Below are 22281 nucleotides of genomic sequence, written 5' to 3'. Positions count from 1 at the left end.
CAAATGAGCTCCAAAAGAATAAACAAACTCATGCCTGTGTAGTTTTAACAGAAAACAATTTTTATTTGGGCAAGTTTTCCTTGAAAATATTCCCCAAATTAAATGTTTTCTCAATTTTATTGACTGTATCATTGATTCTAGAAGCATCTCATATTTATCTTGTTTTTATCATTGACCACTCCCTCATGTTTAACATTGACACAAACTAAGGGAGAACAAAGTAATAAACACACATATCAAGAAAATATCAGTGCTTTGGGTGCAGGTGGTGACAGGCAGCCAGGCCCTTCTTGGCTTCCCTGGCAGGCCCTGGTGTTTTCCTTTCTTGATTGTTCCAATCCGAGTGTGCTGCATTGCAGGGAAACTGGGTCTTGATGTCATCATCAGCCTCCGTTAGTGGCACGGTTCTCTAAGCAGCTACCAACTAGAAACTGGCATTCACATGGGCCCCTGTACTACCCTCACCCAGACAGCCTGGCAGAGCTGCTCTCTCCTCTCCACTCATACTGCCAGTTTCTTCCTGCCGCCACCTTCGTTTTGTGCCTGGACAACTGCTGCAGCCTCCTTTCTCTGTGTCCAGCTAAGTCCCTTTTCAATCTACTCTCCACGGGGAAGCTAAAAAGTTAATCACACTAAAAGGTCAGCTGATCCTGTCTATCTCCTCACCAAACATTTCCATAGCTTCTGATAAAACAGAGTATGTACATGTTCACCGACATGCTCAGGAGACCCTTAGTGAGTATGCTCCTGGTTACTCTCATTTTTTTCTTGTTATTTTAGTTACGATTTATTGAGTGTAACACATACTTACTTTGTATCAGGTGCTATGTCTCATCTAAATATCACAGTAACTCTCTGAGGTAAATATTCATAAAGTACTCTTAGGAACCTCACTCGCAGAAGAAGAAAGTGAAACTTAGAGAAGCTAAATGATTTACTGTGGCTGCTCGGTTAACAAGTAGAATATAATGGAGTTGAACCCAGATCTGTCCAGAGCTCATGATGCTAACCACCGTACAATCCCACCCTTTAGCCATGTCTGTGACTGCTCCTCTTCATCTCATCGTGTGTTACAGAATCTGCCCACATCTTTCACTACCACCTGGTTCAATCCGGCACCATCTCTCATCTGTATTATTTGCAATAGGCTTCTGACTCTTCCTGCATCTGTTCATCCGTACATTCCCTAGTGTCTTCTCTAACAGTAGCTACAGTGAACCCTTAAAAATGTAACACAGATTATGTCACCTCTCTGCTCAACATCTTTTAATACTTCAGTTTCTCAGCAAAGATCTACTCTTGTGTTGGCTTCCCAAGTCTCCCAATACGACCTGGCCGTCTTCCCCTTCTCCCCTCTCTGGTCACTTTCCTCCTTACTTATTCTGCTCAAGCCACATTGGCCTCCTGGCTATGTCTTGGAGTCAAGAACCATAATTGTGCTTTGTGTCTATAAGTTTCTGTTAAAAATGGTCTCTAGCCATTTGATTTAAAATGGCAAACTCCATCTCCCAGTGCTCATTACTTCTATGCTCCACTTTATTTTCTCCTTAGCATTTGCACATTTTGATAGATGATATAATTGTTTATGTCTCCTTCACCAACAGAAAGTTAGCTCCAGGAGGGCAGGAGCTTCGGTCTGTTTTGTTCACTATTATAGCCCCAAAGCCTATGGCATTATTTGGTACACATCGGAGGTTCTTTAACAATTGCAGAATTGTTGCTGGAAAGGGGTCCTGAGCAGGTTCTTGGACCTAGTGCAAGAAAGAATTTAGGGCAAGTTCATAGAGCATAGTGGAGGCAAGTTTATTAAGAAAGTAAAGGAATAAAGAATGGCTATTCCATAAGCAGAGCAGCCCCAAGGGTAGCTGGTAGGCTGTTTTTATGGTTATTTCTTGATTATATGCTAAACAAGGGGTGGAGTATTCATGATTTTTCCAGGAAAGGGTAGGCAATTTGTGGAACTGAGGGTTCCTCCCCTTTTTAGACCATATAGGGTAGGTTCCTGATGTTGGCATGCATATGTAAACTTTCATGGCACAGGAGGAAGTGTTTTTAAGGATGCTAATGCAGAATAATTAGTGTATAATGAGCATTAAAGATGATCAGAGGTCACTTTCATTGCCATCTTGGTTTTGGTGGATTTGGGCCAGCTTCTTTACTGCAACCTATTTTATCAGCAAGGTCTTTGTGACTTGTACCTTGTGTCGACCTCCTTCCTGTCTCATCCTGTGACTAAGAATGCTTCACCTCCTGGGAATGTAGCCCAGTAGGTCTCAGTCTCATTTTATCTAACTCCTATTCAAGATAGAGTCACTCTGGTTCAAATACCTCTGACAGATTGAGCATACAAGGCATATATTAATTATTGTATTTAGCTCATGATGGCTTAGGTCATAGGATAATTTTTTTAGTATTGAATGAAAGAAGTGGGTCTTTATGTTATGTTAATATTGCATATAAAGTGCTTCATGTATCTGAAACTATTAATGATACTGTTTTACTTATAGATAATTCGTGATGTTATATAATCTCCAAGACACACACAATACAGGCAGTAACTTTGGTCATATACCTGTATATTTATGTTCAATACCTTTATCTTTAAATGACTTCTTTACCAGTTAGTTCTATATTTTTTAAGAAAGGACAGTAAGTTTTTCTAAATGAGTTTTTCCTCTAAATTTTGACTTTCTTCCCTTCCTCTCTTTACTTCTCATGCCCTCTCTTTGTCTTTTTATTTGCAACCTGGGTCATTTAACTTCTGAATGACTAGATAACATTTAAAAGGGTGTTGGATGTCAGGGAATGAACAAGTAACAAAATATATCTGCTCAACATTTTTTGTCTCTTTTCAGTTTAATTCAACTGATCTGAATCCCTACTTAGAATTGAAATTCACCTTGCCACCTCATTTCCTCCTTTATTAGGTTTGCCTTTGAAATGCAGAAGTTCATTTGAGCTGTAATTCTCTGACTTTTAAGAACTACTCTATCTCACAAAAGCTGACCTTTTTTTTTCTTTTTTAGCAGCTGTTGATTAGACAGTTAAACAGAGAGACAGCAACAGCATATTTCTCAGTCTAATGTAACTCAGAAATAGAAAGCTGAAGAAACCTGAAGTTGAAATACTTTCAAGCAATTGAGCTTAAGGTTCCTGAAAATTATCTCGTAGTGCTTTTTCTCAGCTCCCCACATCCACCCTCAATTTTACATCTGGCTAATTTGTGCACTTCAGATTGGATTCCTGAGCACACACTAGCAGTGTGAGGACTGTTGTGGAACTCATCATTATAATTTCAAGCCCCTAATTAACCCACTTTAAAGTGGCTTTGTCAAGACTATAAGCAACAGAAAAGCAATTGACTCATTCTTGGAATAGGTATATCATAGAGAAAAGTAGAATAGTAAGACTGTGCTCTTCACTATGCCTCATTGATTCAGGAACTTAAGGAGCATTAGGAGCACAAATCCTGCAGTAATTCTTTTTGGTATATTACTGCAGGTATTGTTATTTTATAGTTAGGTAAATTAAACATAAAAAGGTCAAACGACTTGAACATGTTACCATAAAAGGTCAGTGATAAAACCAGAAATAATCTCTCCATGTCAATCATAAGCCATGCCCTCATCCTCCAGCAATTACTTTGAGAACAAGAGCTCTCTAAATTTTCCCAGTCAATCACAGGAACTATTTTAACGTGATCTAACATCTCAAAAAGATGACTTTCTTTACCTCTTGATGTTTGCCTAAGAAAAAACATCACTGCAAGCAGTGAAAGAATCGGAATGGTTTTTTTTTTTCTTTTTTTTCTGAGGCAGAGTTTTGCTCTTGTTACCCAGGCTGGAGTGCAATGGTGCAATCTCGGCTCACCGCAACCTCCGCCTCCTGGGTTCAGGCAATTCTCCTGCCTCAGCCTCCTGAGTAGCTGGGATTACAGGCACACGCCACCATGCCCAGCTAATTTTTTGTATTTTTAGTAGAGACAGGGTTTCACCATGTTGACCAGGATGGTCTTGATCTCTTGACCTCGTGATCCACCCGCCTTGGCCTCCCAAAGTGCTGGGATTACAGGCTTGAGCCACCGCGCCCGGCCCAGAATGCTTTTAAAGTGATGCAATCATTCCAATTTTCCTTATTGTTGTATATAAATGACTAGAAATTAAAACATTTCTTACTGGGCATGGTGGCTCACACCTGTAATCCCAGCACTTTGGGAGGCCAATGTGTGGGTAAATCACAAGGTCAAGGGATTGAGACCATCCTGGCCAACATAGTGAAACCCTATCTCTACTAAAAATACAAAACAGAAGCTGGGTGTGGTGGCACACACCTGTAGTCCCAGCTACTTGGGAGGCTGAGGCAGGAGAATAGCTTGAGCCCAAGAGGCGGAGGTTGCAGTGAGCCAAGATTGTGCCACCGCACTCCAGCCTGGCGACACAGCAAGACTCCATCTCAAAAAGAAAAAAAAATTATCATATTTGCATGTAGTATTATAATTTGTCATTTTCTAAAAATCAATCTATTTTAGAAAATTAGGTACATATGCCACTAAAATTGAACTAATAAATAAGCAAAAGATATTCTATGCCATCCATCCATCTACCCATCCATTTATTCATCCAAAAAATATTTGTTGAGCTACTGTTCTATGCCAGACACTTTTCTAGATGATGAATACAACAGTAAATGAAACGAAATCCCCATCCTCTGGGACCTACATTGTAGGTGGAGGACATACTTGAATCAAATGAGGAATATTTCATACTCACATGTTATCTGAATTATGATGGAGAAAGATTCTTCTGTTCTGCTAGTGTTTCCCAAACCACATTTGAAATATGTGGGAGGGGACATGGATGGGAAAGATCCAGCAAATTCGTTTCTGGATGCTTGAAGAAGTAACTCAAGTAATATTACATGCTCATCTCTGGATCTGAAGAAAATATATTATTTCCAGTGTGGGAATAGTGAGACCCATAAATTTCAAAGGCTTGCTTTTAGTTACACCAAAAAGAAATAAGGTCAAAGTGATGTCTCTTTTCCATCAATTCTATATATCAAAAGCAAAAACTCCTACTGTACTTAATTTCAGGGTTTCCCAGAAAAAATTTCTATGTTTTTCTTATTAATGTCTATCTGTGTTTTAGATAACCCCACTTCACCAGTAGAATTAGTTTCTTTTCTTGCTTCCTCAACCTGAAATGTTTTAATTCTTTGGACTAGGACACTACAATAATGATTACTTTAGAATATTTTTTTGTGGAATACTGATTTCAGATGAGATGATCTATGTACCTAGTATTTAGTTTCATGTTGTTTTAGTCACTCAGAAAATATTGATGTATATCTTACATTGATATCAAAACCAAATAAGAATTATACCTCATTAAATTTCACATGAAAAACACAAAACAGCAAGCATTTTCCATTAAAGTGATGAATTTTTTATAAAATCTTAAATAAGTAGCCTCTGAAGTATTGAAGTAGAAGTAGGATAAGGTATAAACTCTTTCAGTTGAAAGTGGAAATAAAGAATAAATTTGTCTTAAATAATTATAGGAAAAAAGCTTGTTTTAGAAGATAATTTTATCTCTGATCATGAAAATAAACATATAAATTAAGTGATAAACTAATATATTTTTTATCTATTACATGTAATTATACAGACCTCCTGGGATTAAAGTAGTTTTTACCGTTTTAGTACATGTCTTAGTCCATTTTCTGTTGCTATAAGAGAGTATCCGAGACTGGGTAATTAATAAAGACAAAAGGTTTAGCTAATGGCTGGGAAGTCCAAGATCAAGTGTCTGCATCTGGTCGCCTGCTGGTGAGGGCCTCATGCTGCATCATCACTTGGTGGAGAAAGGAAAAGGAAGCAGGCATGTGCTACCAGGGCGAAGCCTGAGGCAGCTTTGCTTCCTAAAAACCTGCTCTCAAGATACCAAATCCAGTCCCTTGAGAGCGAGAATGTATTCACTTCCTCTGTAAATTAACCCAGTCCCCTCAGGAACAGCATGAATCCCTCTTAATGAACAAATCACTTCCCAGAGGCCCCACGTCCCAGCACCACCACACTAGAGAAAAAATTTCCAACACACGCGTTCTGGGTGACACACTCCATGCACAGCAGTATGGAAATTCATGAATCCAGAAATTAAAAGCTATGAGTGACAAATAACCAATTGTTTAAGTGGCGTATATTTCTGATCCTAATCTCAATTTTTTTGAAAATGTGTTCAGTAAATATACTGTTTATTAAGAGTATCTAAATGTTTACATTTTTCTTGTATGCTTTTAAAGGAAAAAAAAACCTTCTTTCTTTTTGATTGATTGAATTTTTAATGTTTCTTTTATGTTTAAAAGATTCTTTTATGTTTAATTTTGGTTTTTTTAAAAAAAGCTGGTGGATTTTTCAGTCAAGAATCCAAATTGCTTATGGTGATAATATCTACTATTAGAACAGTGGTTTACATATGTTAGCAGGATTGAAATCACTTGGAGGGCTTGTTAAAATAGATTGTGGGGTACAGTGGGAGAGGGGTGTCTTCCTTCATAGTTTCTGATTTGGAAGGCTTGAGGTGCTGCCAGAAAATTTGCATTTCTAATATGCTTCTAGGTGATGCTACATAGCTGTCCAGGAACCCCATTTTGAGAACCATTCTATTAGGATGAGTGTTAGCAATCTGTAGGAAAGCTAACTTCATCAATCATCACAGCACTTTGTAATGCTTGATGATAAAATCATGGAACAAAGAGAGCACACTTACTGAAAACTGCCCTAAATCATTTTAAAGTGAATATTTTGTGGGCCATTTTCTTCCTTTTTTTCTCTCCTGCTTTGCACTGCTTCAAGGGTTGAGCTCTCATGAATCATTTATTTATTATAATCACTAAGGTCTTTTATCAATTTTACTATAGTTTAAGATAGGCCCTAATAAGTAGGAGTCTAGATCATTTGAAATTAGGAGATGTTTGTTTTATTTTTTAATTCTGGCAAATTTCTTGTTATTTTGCACCTATCTTTGTCTTAGTTTGGCTACCATTATAAAAGAAATAATAAACTGGTATCTAAGAACCGTAGTGGATTTTAAAAAGGTATTAGACAAATATAACTTACAATATTTTTTAAACTCCTTGGATAAAGGTTCTACAGTGTAGAATGATGCTGGCGGCATTCCAGGGTTCCTCCTTCAGTACTGCTAGGGAGGAAAGGAATCAGTTCCTTACTTTCCTACTGTGTGTGTGTGTGTGTGTGTGTGTGTGTGTGTGTGTGTGTGTGTGTGGCGGCGGGGGGTGGGTGTTTGTGTGTGTGATATGTGGGAAAGCTGTCTTGAGATCTCATGATTTCCTTTAGGTCTGTGGTCTTTTGGTCTGGTGGTCCATGAATCCTCCAGAGCTGTCTCGCAAGTTATTCAAGAGTTGGTGCTGTTTCTTCCCCAGGTTTGTATGGATTTGGGATGATCTCCCCTATTCTCCTTTCTGTGCACTGCCATGTTTTCCTCCTCGCTGTGCTTTCAAGTCTTTCTCTTTAGATTCTCAAAAAGGTATTTTGAAAGTTCGGAAACATAAACATTGCTTCTTTCTCTTTCCATTCCAGTTATATACCAAAATCTGCTCAAGACAATATGGACAACTCTGTTTGACTAGGGAACAAGGATGCTAAGAAAGAAAGAAGGATAAGAATTAACTTTCCAAGAGAGACAAATTTGTTACCTTTTCTAACTAATCCATTCCATTGTACTGTTTGGTGGGGCATGAGGACTTTCATCTGCTTCCCATAGCCCATCTCATACCCTTCCCCATTTTCTTTCCTGACTTTCCCTTCCCCCTCTACTCTAAGATTCTCAACCCCTCCAGAAGCTACTATTTCCTTCTTGAGAAAAGAGTGCGTACAGCCCTTCATGTGTCTTCTAGATTGTTTAGCTTCAGTCTTATGCTGGATATTCCTGGTGGTTTCCGGCTGCCTCAATTCTGCTGACTAAAGTGGAGAGAATGTGCTCCTCTCTGCTAGGAATTCCTGAAACTGATCTTCTTCTAAAGTGGTCTAAGTACCAAATATTCACCTGCCACAGTGAATATTTTCTGGCTGAGACCACACAGTTGAGTCTCATATGGGAAAGCCTTTTCTTCTTTCTCACATGACTCTGACCCTACTACTAACAGAGTAGTAATTCCGGCATCAATATTCGGGAAGACCACTTATTTTCTCTTTTGGTCTGTGTTCTTTATGAAGGACCTCACAGTACTGCAAGGAGCTCTGGACAGACGGCACCACACCCAAATGGATCCTGTCTTGTCCCCAAATTCCTTTTTTAATAGAAAGGAAATCTTGCCACAATTAAGAGAAAAATTCCTTGGTGGTTTGTAGCAAATTCCTAGGGCTGCCATAACAAATGTCCACAACTTGGAAACTCGCAATGACAGACATTTCTTGTCTCATGGTTCCAGAGGCTGAAAGTCCTAAGTCAAGGTGTTAGCAGGGCCATGCTCTCTCTGAAGGTCCTCAAGGAGGATCCTTCCTTGCCTCTTTTCAGTTTCTGGTGTTTGCCAGCAGTTTTTGGCATGTGCTGGCTTATATCACTCCAATCTCTCCTATGTTATTATGTGGCATTCTCCTTGTGTATCTGACTGTGCCTGTATTTCCCTCTTCTTGTAAGGACTCTAGTCATAGGATTAAGGCCCACCCTAATCCAATGTGACCTCATTTAACTTCATCACATCTGCAAACTCCTGTTTCTGAACAAGGTCACATTCATAGGTACCAGGGAATAAGATTTGAATATGTATATCTTTTTGGTTTGATTTGGACACAATTCAACCCACCACAGTATTCTGTTTGTGAACTTCTCATACAGGCATTTAAGGTGGCTCCAAATTCCCTTCTAGTTCTCTTTTTTATTGCCCATCCTCCGTGACTGGGCTCATGGGATCCCTCTCTCTATGCAGAATCAATTCCTCATGCCATCCTTTCTTCCTCCTTTCTACCTGGACATTTTATTCATTCTTCAAAACCTTTATCAGATGCGCTTCTTTCATGGTTCCTTTCCTAGTGCCAACAAATCGCATGTGATTCCTTATAATTCTGCCCTCACTTTCCTCGTGTTAATTACGTGTCTATCATTGTTTTAATTCCTCTGACCAGAAAGTAGATTGCTTGAAAGAAGAAAATAAATCTTGTTCATCTCTATCATCCTACTACTGTAGCTAAAACTGTGCTTTGCACATTACAGGGTCACAGAATCAGAGAAAAATATAGATGTTTTGAAAACAGAATGCTTCCATATTTTGCACATTAGCATAGGTAAAACCTTAGTTTTTGCCCCCTTTTGCTGATTTTTCTCTGCTTCAAATAGGAGTAGTGTTTGTCATCTTGGGAAGGCCAATTGCTATATCACAGTTTTACCAATTAATAAAAGTTGACCTCACATTAAAAAAATACAGATGAAAAGTACTAAGTAATAATTATTATTGAATATCATTGAAATATAGTTTCTTGATTTTTTTTTTACTCCATCCTTACTTGGACCCAAACTGAAATGAATATTAAAATCCTAGTGATAAGAGACAAATGTGAAATGGATAATAAAGGATACCACTAAAAATGGGAAGCCCAAGCCTATCATCTTTATTCCCAAATCTTGTATTCAAAAAATATATGATGTTGCTCAAAGATCCTGATGCAGGTTGTGTATGTTTACGTGTAAGGTTTGCACTTATGTGTCTGTCTATATTTTATGAATACATAGATATATATGCTTTTATTTCTATTTAGTGATGCATCTGTATTTAAATTACAAGTATGTCATGATTGATAATTATGTGATTTTCCTTTTGTCTTCAACACATATGAAAGAATCTCTTGGTAATCTTTCCCTCTGCGGAATGTCTTTACTCTTTTTTAAAGATGACTATCTACCAATGCTTTGGATCCTCGCCTCACAAATCTATATGCATGCACTATAACTACCCATGTATTCATTGCATTGTTATAAAACTTTAATATTATGATATGTAACAAATTATCTCAGGCCTGGTTTTTCTATTTATAATAATGACCTAATAAATGTTCCTTGTTGCTAAAATTCTTTTGAAACTGGATACTAACTGGGTAGGCATCATTTCCACACCATATGTAAAACAATTGCTACTATTTGGGCTCATAAAGATTGTTGTGGAATACAAGTATTTCTAAGACCCAGAGATTTCCTACCCATGACATTTCCCCTTTTAACATTTAATGCAGTTGCCCAGGTTTAGACTCTCATTATCATTCATATTGATTGTTGGTTGGTTTTCTGGATCATGTTTGTATAGTGACATCAGATAATTTCGAGTTCTGTTGGGAGTATCTTTGTCAATAGTAAAGTTGGATATCCTAAGACACTAAGACAGCTGCCCTTGAATGTCCTCATTAGCAGTTTTTCAGTTTTTAATTAGTATCTAAATTAGATTTCTTACTGTTACAACTCTCCACAGATGGGCCATACTTCTCCAGAAACTTACCAGGTATTTCTACCTTTGGTTTCCAAAGCACATAGTAGTAAATAGTGCAATTGCTGCTTTGGATGTTGGGCTTTCTTTTTTTAAAAAAAGTCATATAAAAGACTACATGTCATGTAAAAGTGTGGAGTAGGCAAATGTGGCTAAAGAGTCCATCACTAAGACAACTGAGTGTCTTTGGCAGTGCATTCACTGTACAGAACATTTTAAATCAGATTGCATTTATAGGGGACTAAATCCTTTAAAAACTATTGAGCATATGTTAATTGATCTCTGAGACATTGTATTGTGCTTTTATTAAACTGAATTTGGACTAGGAAAGCTCTGTATTGATATCAGTCATTTTTATGCATTTCACAATCATCGAGATATTTCTTAATTCTTTTGCATTTTGTTTTTATAATAGGAATGCTATCCTTGCTTTATCATACAGGGATCCATTCAACATTGAGTACCCAGTAAAAGTGAAACTCATTTAAAAAAAAACACAGATGAAAAGTACTAAGAAATAATTATTAGTGAATGTCATCAAAGTGTAGTTTCTTGATTTTTTTTTTACTCGTCCCTACTTGGACCCAAACTGAAATGAACATTAAAATCCTAGTGATAAGAAGATGAATGTGAAATGGATAATAAAGGATGACACTAAAAATGGCTATTTCCTTCTTCCAAATAGCTTGCAATCTATCAGAATACATATGACTGCATAAATAACTATCAAACAAGAAAAAATATTAAATTTTTTTTCTACAAACACTGTAATTTGTACCATCATCTGTTTTCTAATCAAATTTTTTTGCTCCTCTTCTCTACAGATGATGAAACAGAGATAATTCATTGAGGCTTAAGAGTTGTCCACTTAAATGCATGAATATATGTTATTAACCCATTTCTTCATTGATTTCAACAAATACTTATTGAGTCTATTTTATGTACCAAGTTCTGTTTTTGGTGCTGAGAACAAAGAGATGAGTAAGACCAGGACCTTTACTTGAGGATGTCACAGACCACTGGAGAGAAGTAATAGTTACTCAGATACAATGTGAGAAATTTCGTAGTATAGATATGTGCAGGGCTATCAGAACACAGAACAGGGAGGAGCAAATAAGCCTTGTTAGTCAAGACCCTCTATTAAAAGGAATATGAAAAATTCCCAGGTAGAGAAAAACAGTGCAGTTGTTACTATTTTGTTTGTATTGCTCTTTTAAAATTATATATTTCACATTTTCAAAGATATTTATATATGACTTATCTAATCATGAATGAAAATATAATTCTAATACTTTGAACATGTAAAGGGAGGCCTAGGTGAGTTTTTTTCTTTTCTTTTTTTTTTTTGTTTTTTTTTGATTGTCTTTTAGAATGTCTCTTCTCTGCATCAAAACAAGGTAAATGCAGTTTCATGTCATTAAGTCAACAGGAGAGAGAGAGGCCCACAAATGTTTCTGTTAAGCAGTATATACTAACTGAAAATGATTTGTATAGGTTTGTCCACTATTAATTAAATATTACATAACACATTAATAACATTATTGGTTTCTTAAAATAATTGTAGCAATTTTTGACCCTCTAAAGTGATATAAAGAAGTAAAACCTTTTTAATAAATTAACTTATGAGAAATTGTTCAAATTACTATTTCACCTTGGGAGGCTATCAGTTATGTAAGATTTAAGGTGTTTCAGTATTTAAGTGTCTCTCTTTTGTGTGTTCTTGACCTCACCCAATGAAATTACAGATCTTATTATTTACAGCTCTCTTCCTACCCCGTGCCTATACCCGGATAGCTGAATATTGCTGGAGAAAAACACACAAATATGCTTCCTGGCCTCCCTTTGAACATACATAAAGGAGACCCTTAAGGCTTCCTGGCAGTACTACTACATTTCTCAAGTCCATGTACTTTCCCTAGCTATTTTATAGCTACTTTTCATCAGTTATCCAACACCTCCTCTCTCGTCCTCATTGTCAGCTTCCTACTTCACTGAGAAAAAAAGTAACCAGAAAAGCACTTCTCAGTGTTCCTATCATCACAACCACCCAACCGCCTGAATCTGTGCCCATATTCCCTGCTGTCTCTAATGGTGAATTTATTCCTAAGGCAACCCCTCTGTAAATGTTCTAGATCATTCCACTCTCACCTGGTCAAGATGTTGCTCTAGCAAATATTGCCTTTCAAAATCAAACAAACATGATGTTCTATTTTCCATATTTTAAAAATCCACTTTAACCCTGCCCTTTTGTCTAGCTACCATCCTATTTCTTGGCTCTCCCTTACAGTCCTCCCTGCAGTCCTCAATAGTTGCCTCTACTCACATTCCTTGTTTATACCTTCTCGCCTCCTATTTGTTTTAAAACTCACTACAATTAAGCGTAGGTATCTACCACTTCCTAAAACTACTGCTTTGAAACTTGTCAGTGATTTCTGAGTTGCTAAACCGAATGACATTTGCCTGTCCTCATTTGATTGGACTTACCCGTCACATTTGACGCAGATAATCACTCACTTCCTCTTGAAATTATTTCTTCATTTGGCTGCAAGACACCTGGCTGCCTGGGGTTTTGTTCCAACCTTGCTTAGCCAACTTTCTCAGTCTAATTTGCTGATGTCTTTTCTCTTCCTAACCTATATTGGAGTTCCGTGGGGCTCTGTTTGCTGTCTAAGCTCACTTTTAGATGATCTCAGTAAGGCTCATGACTTAAAATATCAGCCATATACTGTCGACCCCTCCATTCACAGCTCCAGCCCTGACCTCTGCCCAGAACTCCTGACAAACAAATCCAACAGCCTGCTCCTCGTCAAAAGCTTCACATGTCCAAAACCAAACTCCTGATTTTATCCTGCTAAATGTACTCCAACTATATTTTTTCTTAGTAAATGACATTTCAAAATTATTAGTTGCTCAGGTCAGTAACTTTGGAATCATCCTTAATTCTCTTTCTTTCATGCCCCAGATCCAATCAGTAAACAAATCATGCCAGTTTTGCCTTCAAGAAACATGCTAAAACCTGCTAATGTACTTAAATGATTACAATAATTTTCTCCTTTCAAACTTATTGAGATTTTTAGAAACTCCTATAAGTCACAACAAGTGTCATGACTATGGTTTGTAATAAAAATGTGTATAATTCAAATTTAGTTGAACAAAAGCATAAATACAAAATAGGAAATGGTTTTCTTGAGTGATTGATAAATGACCCAGAAAACCAGTTCTTAAATAATAGTTTTCAAAATTATTTGCTATAGAACAACATAATGAAATGAGTATTTAACTTACCAAATTATCACTTACAAGGATAATATTCATTTGGTTTTATAGGTTCTGCATTATTATTTAAAATTCATCTTCATGATTATAATCACAATTTAAGATCTGTGAATAATAGGAAAGCTTATTGCTCTATAATGTTAATAAAATACTGGCTCTACCATTTTCTAGCTATGTTATCACAAACAAGTTTCTTACACTCTCTGTGCTTCAATTTCCTCATCTGTCAATGAAATAATAAGAGTTCTTACCACTGGATTTCCTAGTAGGCTCAAATAAGATCATGTACTTGAAGTGCTTAGAATTAGTGCCTGGCATGGAATCAGAGGCAGGCACTATGTTAGGAGTGAAAGAGTTCTATGGGAGAGTCTTTGTTAGTAGAAGCCCTCAGGGAATTTAGGCATTCATAGAATATTTGATAGGTGAAAGACATTGCAAGGTTTCAGGAATTGCTGAAGACAACCATAAAAGAGACATCTGAAGGCAACATGTATTACTAATCTACAAAGTGAGAGAACTAGCCAGCAAATGCTGTAGACACTCAAGTGGGAGAGAAAGATTACTTCTACCACCAGCAGTTTAAAATAATTTATGGTGAAATGCTTGCATTTTTAATGCCCAATTTCAATGACAATAAAATCAAGATCTATACCCAGAAAGCACTAATTTTGGCTTACAAACGCGCAGAAACATAGGATTTTATACCAACTACTGATGTAGAGCTTAGATTACATGGTATAAGAGAAACTCTTCTGAAATACAAATACCTATTTACATGTGTATAGGAAAAACACAAATTTATATTGTTCCCACTACTCACTGATTTATTGCACTGTTGATAAGTTTGTTTTTATGTGCATGTAGTTTAAATTTACTATAGGAAGTATTAATTATATATCACTGTGAACATTTCTTCTTCCTGATACAATCGTACATTTATTGAAGACAAATTTAAACAAATAGTAACGGTGGATCATTGTGATTTCATTATCCGTGCCTTTCAAATACAGACATGCTTTCCTGAAGTATAACTAATCTTCCTTAACTCTAGGACTGTGAAGTTATGCGTATAAGGAGACAAAGTTATTTCAAAGTTTGACCCCAGGAAAGGGAGAAAGAAGATCTAAAACCTTTATCTTTTCCCCCTCTAGTTGGCCCGCCACAATAAACTATTGCAACAGATGCTCAAACCAGGATCAGATCCAGATGAAGGAGATGAAGCCTTAAAGTATTATGCCAACCACACTGCACAGATTGAGGTAACCATCTATTATTTATTGAAAGGTACCAACTGTGAAAAGACATGCTTACTTTCTATTTTAGACTATTTTCATTTTTTTTCTAGAGCAATGAAGCAGAATTGAGTGGTTTAAACTAAAAAATACATAGTAAAAGGATGAGTGAGGAGTGATTTATAGGAAACTAAGGTGTACATCTTTCAAAATTGTCTCTTTTTTACTAAAACCATATGTAAAATTTCTTTTGCAATTAATAGATTTTTTTTTAACCATAGAAGCAATCAATCATTGCAGAGTAATAGTGTTTGAGAGATGGGATTATTATAATAGAAGCCATCATTCAGAAAAATGTTTCTTTTTAAAAAAATTGTAGAAGGCTTATTAAAATAGAGGCCTCCAAGTATTCACAAGTGGAGAAAACATGAAAGAAACTAATAAAGTTTTCATATTGATCGCATAAGCTTGGAAAGGTTTAATGGTTTCCATTTTCAGTATGCAGAAATTGACCTCCCTCCACCCTCATAAATGGGACATTATTTAATGGTTGGTGGCAGTTCAGGAGGTATGGGTCAAAATGGACTTATCATTTTGTGTTCTGAGACCCATCTGGCAGTCATTTACTAGCTATGGTATCATTTTGACACTGGTTGGCTGAGCTCATCAGGCAGAAATGAGCAGAGTAGTTGACGCTTGTCACTCCTGTAAGTTACATTTATACATTCATTCATTTTGGCAGATATTTTTTACTTTTAGGTAGAGTACATGATGGGCATCACTATATTCACTCTCAGGATATATAACCCCTACACTGTATTGTTTACTGCTGCCAAACCTTTAGAATAATGAGCATTATCACTTTGTGTCACAGAAATGGATACCTTGCTCACATTTGTAAAGATTAATAGTACCACAGTTTTGGTGTTGGACTTGACTTAATGAAACCCATGAGCTGGACCAGCAGCAAAAACATTTCTATACAAATAGGAATAGGTCATCAAACCATGAAGGTCTTAAGGAATATCCCAGAAGTCAAAGTACAGAGCTAGGAGATCAGAAGAGACCAGGGAATAGCAGATAGAGTGATCAAGTCATGGAAAGAAGTTTGATTAATGTCTGCGAGAGATGGGAGCTGTTGCTTGATGTTGTTTTATTGACTCTAGCAGTGAGGAGAGATTTAGCTATAAATGCACACATTCAGTAAATGTTTACCGAGCACTTACTCTCTACCAATTCACACATATAGAAGATAATTCTGTGTAATAAGTATATAAACACAGGGCCAAGGAAATGTAGAGAAAATAATAATTAGTGGTGCCTGAGTGATTTCAGGATAGATTTCACAGAGAAGGTTACCTTTTAAAATGTATTAAAGATTGAGTACAAGTTTCTCCTTCAGGAAGGGGATTTCAGAAAGAAGAAAATAAGTAAAGGGAAGGTATTGAAGAACAGAAGAAGGAGATGACTATTTTTAAAAGATCAATCTGTTTGCTCTTTGGAGACAGGACTAGAAAAGAGAGTGGGATAGAAAACATACATAGATCAGATAGGAAGATATTATAATAGCAAATGTGAGAGATGATATCAAAGATGGCTAGACTGGAAAATACATAAAGATACATAGTTACAGATACACATATACATACACATCTCTATATAGTTATATATAGATAGATAGGTGTTATATAAATACACACACTTATATACATATACATACTGACTGGGCTTGAAGTCGAAGTTGAATTGCACATACTAGGAAAATCATGTGGAAAAGGATGTCCTCTGGGCTACTGGTTTGAATAAATGAGCAGAAGTTGGTGCTATATATGGGAATGCTATGAGAGAGTGAAGTTTGGCAGCTAAAAGGTAGAAGAATATTATTTGTTCATTAATGGATAGATTGAATTCGAGGCAACTTTGAGTCATCCATGAAGTTGGGTATACAAGTCCAGGTTTCAAAGGAGTGGTCCAGGCTAATGATGTAAGTTCTTATTGATCAGTTCTCATGTTCATCGGAAGCCAGCTCACATGACCTACTCAGAGAAGCCTCCCTCCCTTCTCCAGGCCTTTGTTAATTTCATCTCACTGTGTATGCTTCCACAGAAGTTTGGTTATGCTGTTAGTTTAATTTTATCACATTGGAATATTGTTAGCTTCATATATGTCACTTCTCCTTTGCTTGGCGCAGGGACTGGTCTTGGTTATCAGACAAAACTGAACCCTATGTCTCAAACATAACCACAAGAATTAATGTTATTGAGAATAATAGTTCGCCTGCAAGTTATAGACTTAAAACTCTGGGAAACAGGAGGGGCCTTCTGTCTAATCACCCATTTAAAAAGGAATTGCCATGTAATGATCTGCTTCTGCTTTAAATTCTTCCTGTGATAGAGCTCTCACTACATCGGGAGGAAACTGATTTGATTTTGAACAACTCTAATAATTACAAACTTAAAAAAAAAATAAAGTTGGCATGAGCCCATTTTAATGTTTACATTCAGAACTTTTTCTTAAAATTTATACTTTGAGTTCTGGGGTACAGGTGCAGAATGTGCAGGTTTGTTTCATAGGTATACTTGTGCCATGGTGGTTTGCTGCATCCATCACCTCATCATCTACGTTAGGTATTTCTCCTAATGCTATTCCTCTCCTAGCCCCTCACTCCATGACAGGCCCTGGGGTGTGATGTTCCCCTTTCTGTGTCCATGTGTACTCATTGTTCAACATCCACCAACATGTGGTGTTTGGTTTTCTGTTTCTGTGTCAGTTTGCTGAGAATGTTGGTTTCCAGATTTATCTATGTCCCCGCAAAGGACATGAACTCATCCCTTTTTATGACTGCATAGTATTCCATGTATTTTGCCACATTTTCTTTCTCCAGTCTATCATTGATGAGCATTTCGGTTGGTTCCAAGTCTTTGCTATTGTAAAAAGTGCCATAATAGACATATGTGTGCATGTGTCTTTATAATATAATGATTTATACTCCTTTGGGTATATACCCAGTAATGGGATTGCTGGGTCAAATGGTATTTCTATTTTTAGATCCTTGAGGAATCGCCACATTGTCTTCCACAATGATTGAACTAATTAAACTACCACCAACATTGTAAAAGTGTTCCTATTTCTCCACATCTTCTCTAGTATCTGTTGTCTCCTTTTTAATGATCACCGTTCTAACTGGCATGAGATGGTATCTCAATGTGGTTTTGATTTGCATTTCTTTAATGAGCAGTGATGATGAGCTTTTTTTCATATTATTGTTGGCTGCATAAATGTCTCCTATTGAGAAGTGTCTGTTCATGTCCTTTGCCCACTTTTTGATAGGGTTGTTTTATTCCTGTAAATTTGTTTAAGTTTTTTGTAGATTCTGGATATTAGCCCTTTGTCAGATAGAGAGATTGCAAAATTTTTCTCCCATTCTATAGATTGCCTGTTCACTCTAATGATAGTTTGTTTTGCTGTGCAGAAGCTCTTAAGTTTAATTAGATCCCATTTGTCAGTTTTGGCTTTTGTTGACATTGCTTTTGGTGTTTTAGTCATGAAGTCTTTGCCCATGCCTATGTCTTACATTTGGAACATTTTTCTCCCCTCAACATGATAGCTTGACTTTAACATCTGAAGAGCCATCATGATTACTTAAATACAAGCTTTTACTCATTGGGGTTCATGTTTTTTTCCCCAACATGCATCACCTAAAGATTGAATAAGCATTTGTTGAATAAATGTATTGAAAAATTACCCTTCTTTGACTTTTTGCGATTAATACACCTCCATTTCCTTCACCAATCCCTCCAGTTTGTTTATGCTGTTTGTAAAATGTGACAACCATAATCAAACATAAGATTTCATAAAGGGACTGAAAAGCATGGCTTATACTAATCTAGACATGATTTCTTTGATGCACCTGAAATTTTTTAAAAAAATATTTGACACTGTTGGATCAAGTAAACCTTTTTTTTTCCACATATGGTTGCCTGTCATACCAAATGTGTCAAATTATTTTGTACAATTGATTTTTGTAACCTATATGCAGGAATTTTTATTTACCCTGACTAAATATCATGTTGTTTGCTCTATGACGGTATTCTAGTACGTAATTGAATATATCACATATCATTTAGGATACCTTCAGTTACAAGTTTAATAGAATACCACACTGACAATTGTTTAAACAGTAAAATATTACTTTATGGGAAGTTGGAGTACCAGTAGTTCTATAATTGATTCAGTGATATCTTAAAACATGCAGACCCTTCACATCTTTATACTAGGTTTCTTATCATGCTGATACTCTCTCACCTCATGGTTGCAAAATGGCTGCTAGAGTTCTAGTCATCCTGCCCTTAAACCCTTTAGTTCTAAGCAAGAAGAAAAAGGGTACAGACAAACCAAAAAAACTTTTATTTTTATATATTTGGTTATTGTTGTTTTCTTTGTCTCTTGTGGCTCTCTGCTTTTACCAAGAAGCAAAATCTTTCCTGGAAGCACTTTTAGGAGATTTCTCTTTATGCCTCATTTTCCAGAAGTATGGCCTGTGACCACCACCACACTAGTCAATAGCAAAGGGAAAGAGAATTACTCTTTTGAGTTAAGCCAATCCTTATTCATTCCTGAGAACTGGGCACTGTACATAAATATGAACCTTGAAATTTAGGCTACATAAACCATAACAAATAAGGGAGGCTCAAAATGATGAGTATTTAAATATGGGTATATGTTTACATGGATATTGTACCTAAAAAATATGTTTTTCCATGAATAAGAGAACATTTTAATGATAAAAAGCACTTCTCTCTATAGAGTTCAGACCACATAATGTTGACTATATCACTTGTTATCCAACAGCCCCTTTTAGGACAAGGAGGCTAAGAACAAAATACAAATAATGTAAGCGCTGTATTTAAGGCTACCCAACCAATCACTTTCTAATTAAGACTGTCTTAGTTTTAGGATGTACTACATGAAAATATAAATGGGTGACAGAAATGTAATGCTAACTCAGAAAGAATAAAAGGTTTTAGTTTTTGTTATTTAAAGCAAAGTGTAGTGTTTATGATATATTAGTCAATTAATTTCTCTTATTTAAAGAGAAAAATGCAAAACAGTACAGTAAAAAAGGATTCTTTTAGACATTTCTAGTTGGCACATTTTTTCACAACTGAATTCATAAAACATCATCAGTAAATTCATGTTAAAACCAAAAACAAGGCTGGCACAGTGGCTTATGCGTGTAATCCCAACACTTTGGGAGGTCAAGGCAGGTGGATCACCTGAGTTTGAGACCAGCTTGGCCAACACGGTGAAACCCCATGTCTACTAAAAATAAAAAAATTAGCTGGGTGTGGTGGTATGCACCTGTAGTACCAGCTACTTGGGAGGCTGAGGCAGGAGAAGAACCCCAGAGGCAGAGGTTGCAGTGAAATGAGATCGTGCCACTGTACTACAGCCTGGGCAACAGATTGAGACTGTCTCAAAACAAAACAAAACAAAACAAAACAAAACAAAACAAATGAAACGAAAAAACAAAAATAAGTCTAAGGCTTAGGTGACCAAATGTCTAAAAACAATATAAATTAATGTTTTCAGATTGTTCGGCATGATAGGACAATGGAACAAATCGTTTTTCCTGTACCCAATATATGTGAATACCTCACTCGAGAATCCAAGTGCCGTGTGTTCAATACAACTGAGAGGGATGAACAAGGAAGTAAAGTCAATGACTTTTTTCAGCAAACAGAAGATCTCTACAATGAAATGAAGTGGCAGAAGAAAATAAGGAGTAAGTACAATAAACTGAAATGGTTAGTTTTATGCATAGTGGTCGATAATTTGAAACTTTGGGACACATGATACAGTTTGTTTAAATTGTTTTGTTAATTTCTTGCCGGTCTGATGTTACTGAAGTCACTTGCAGGCTTAAGGTGTCCGCTTAGTCTACCACTGGAGCCGAGCCACCTGCAGCTTAATGAAAACAGAGAACCCTAATTAATTACATCATCTCTTCGTGATGATCCTATTTTTTAATAAATATTATGAAACACAGGGTTGCAACTGTACGTTTCAAATGTTGAACAGCTGCAGGTTTGAAGTCCGTGAATGGGCCCTGACTGGCCTATCAGTGAATAGGATTGAGAGACATTGTCTCTGGTGCACTATTCCTCTATTGTCCTGCGATTGAGGGGATTGTTTCATGTTTTACTGAGTGTAATTCTTTCTTTGAATGTATCTTTACCTCCCCAAATCAAACAAGCTATACATTTTCATGACACTTTTGTTTAAATAGAGCAATGTTATAATATTACAGTTAAAAATCAGCTTAGTACTGTTCCCATGACTTATCTATTAGGTTCCAAGTGTATTAGGAAACACTGCATTTTAAAATTTTAGAAATTTTAAATAAACTTTAGTTTATTTTCCAAGATAAGAGATCCCATGAGTTTTTCATAAAGTTCAATGGGGGAAATTTTTGAGTGGGTCTTTTTTAGTCCCTTGGAGTTTTCTAGACAAACAGGATATGTTCTTAATACTGCTATTCAATAATATTTCATTATGCTAGTTTTCAGGAACTATAATGGGTTTGATTTATGAATTTGAGTGGTGCTTGAGAAATATCATCTATAGGGGTATGGCATGCATTTTTAGGCATTTAAAGCAGGTTTTTTTTTTTTAATTAAAATTACTCTCCCTTAGCATTTTGCCATGTAGAGCCTTATGGAATTCAGTGAAAAATTTGGGTGTCCAAAATACATATGAAGATACTATTTTATTTGGAGCATTTAAAAAACATGTATTTTCTCTTTGACAATAAATTGAATAATTAACTAGTGTTTTGGTGGTGGGGGCGGGTCTGTGCTTTTAAAAAAAATTGTTTTGTCATTTACCAAAAATTAAATCTTAAAATAATTTTCAGTGCACATTTTACTTTAACATTTGGAAGCAGCTAATTATGAGGTTATAGGCAGAATCTAATTCATTTGGTGGATTTAATAGTGAAGATTTGTTGTTACAAATGCATGCATCAACATCTTCTAATTTTGTCTAATAGTCTACTTTTAAAAACGAGGACTCCTAATTCAGGAATGTTGGAGATGCAGATGTTTGTAGTTTAGGATACATTAGTCAATTAAATGTCAGAGCTAATCATAGTATATTTCAGCATTGGAATGTTCCCTTCCAAGGGAAGGGAAACAAGATGTGCTGAAGAGAAATACAGTTTGTAAGTAGGCAGTAGGCACTGGGTTGAAATTCACAGGCTCTATCTACAAATTTTATCATT

At 36.3% G+C, this 22281-nt stretch overlaps 1 protein-coding gene across 4 annotated transcripts in view; it reads left to right on the top strand.

The window, feature by feature from the left end:
• The window catches only part of ITPR2 (inositol 1,4,5-trisphosphate receptor type 2), a 497691-nt gene that overhangs the window by 371770 nt on the left and 103640 nt on the right, over positions 1 to 22281 (top strand). For 3 of the 4 annotated variants that reach the window (XM_003926591.4, XM_074402941.1, XM_074402942.1), the window contains 2 exons: positions 14919 to 15026; positions 20592 to 20784. In XM_003926591.4, coding sequence (XP_003926640.3) covers positions 14919 to 15026; positions 20592 to 20784 — 301 coding nt within the window. Of the gene's footprint in view, positions 1 to 7354; positions 7441 to 14918; positions 15027 to 20591; positions 20785 to 22281 lie in introns of those variants that run through there. The other variant, XM_074402943.1, reaches the window with a different exon arrangement.

This window comes from Saimiri boliviensis, chromosome 7, assembly GCF_048565385.1.
Source record: "Saimiri boliviensis isolate mSaiBol1 chromosome 7, mSaiBol1.pri, whole genome shotgun sequence".
NCBI lineage: Eukaryota > Metazoa > Chordata > Mammalia > Primates > Cebidae > Saimiri > Saimiri boliviensis.
This window is presented reverse-complemented; position numbering and strand designations above follow the sequence as displayed.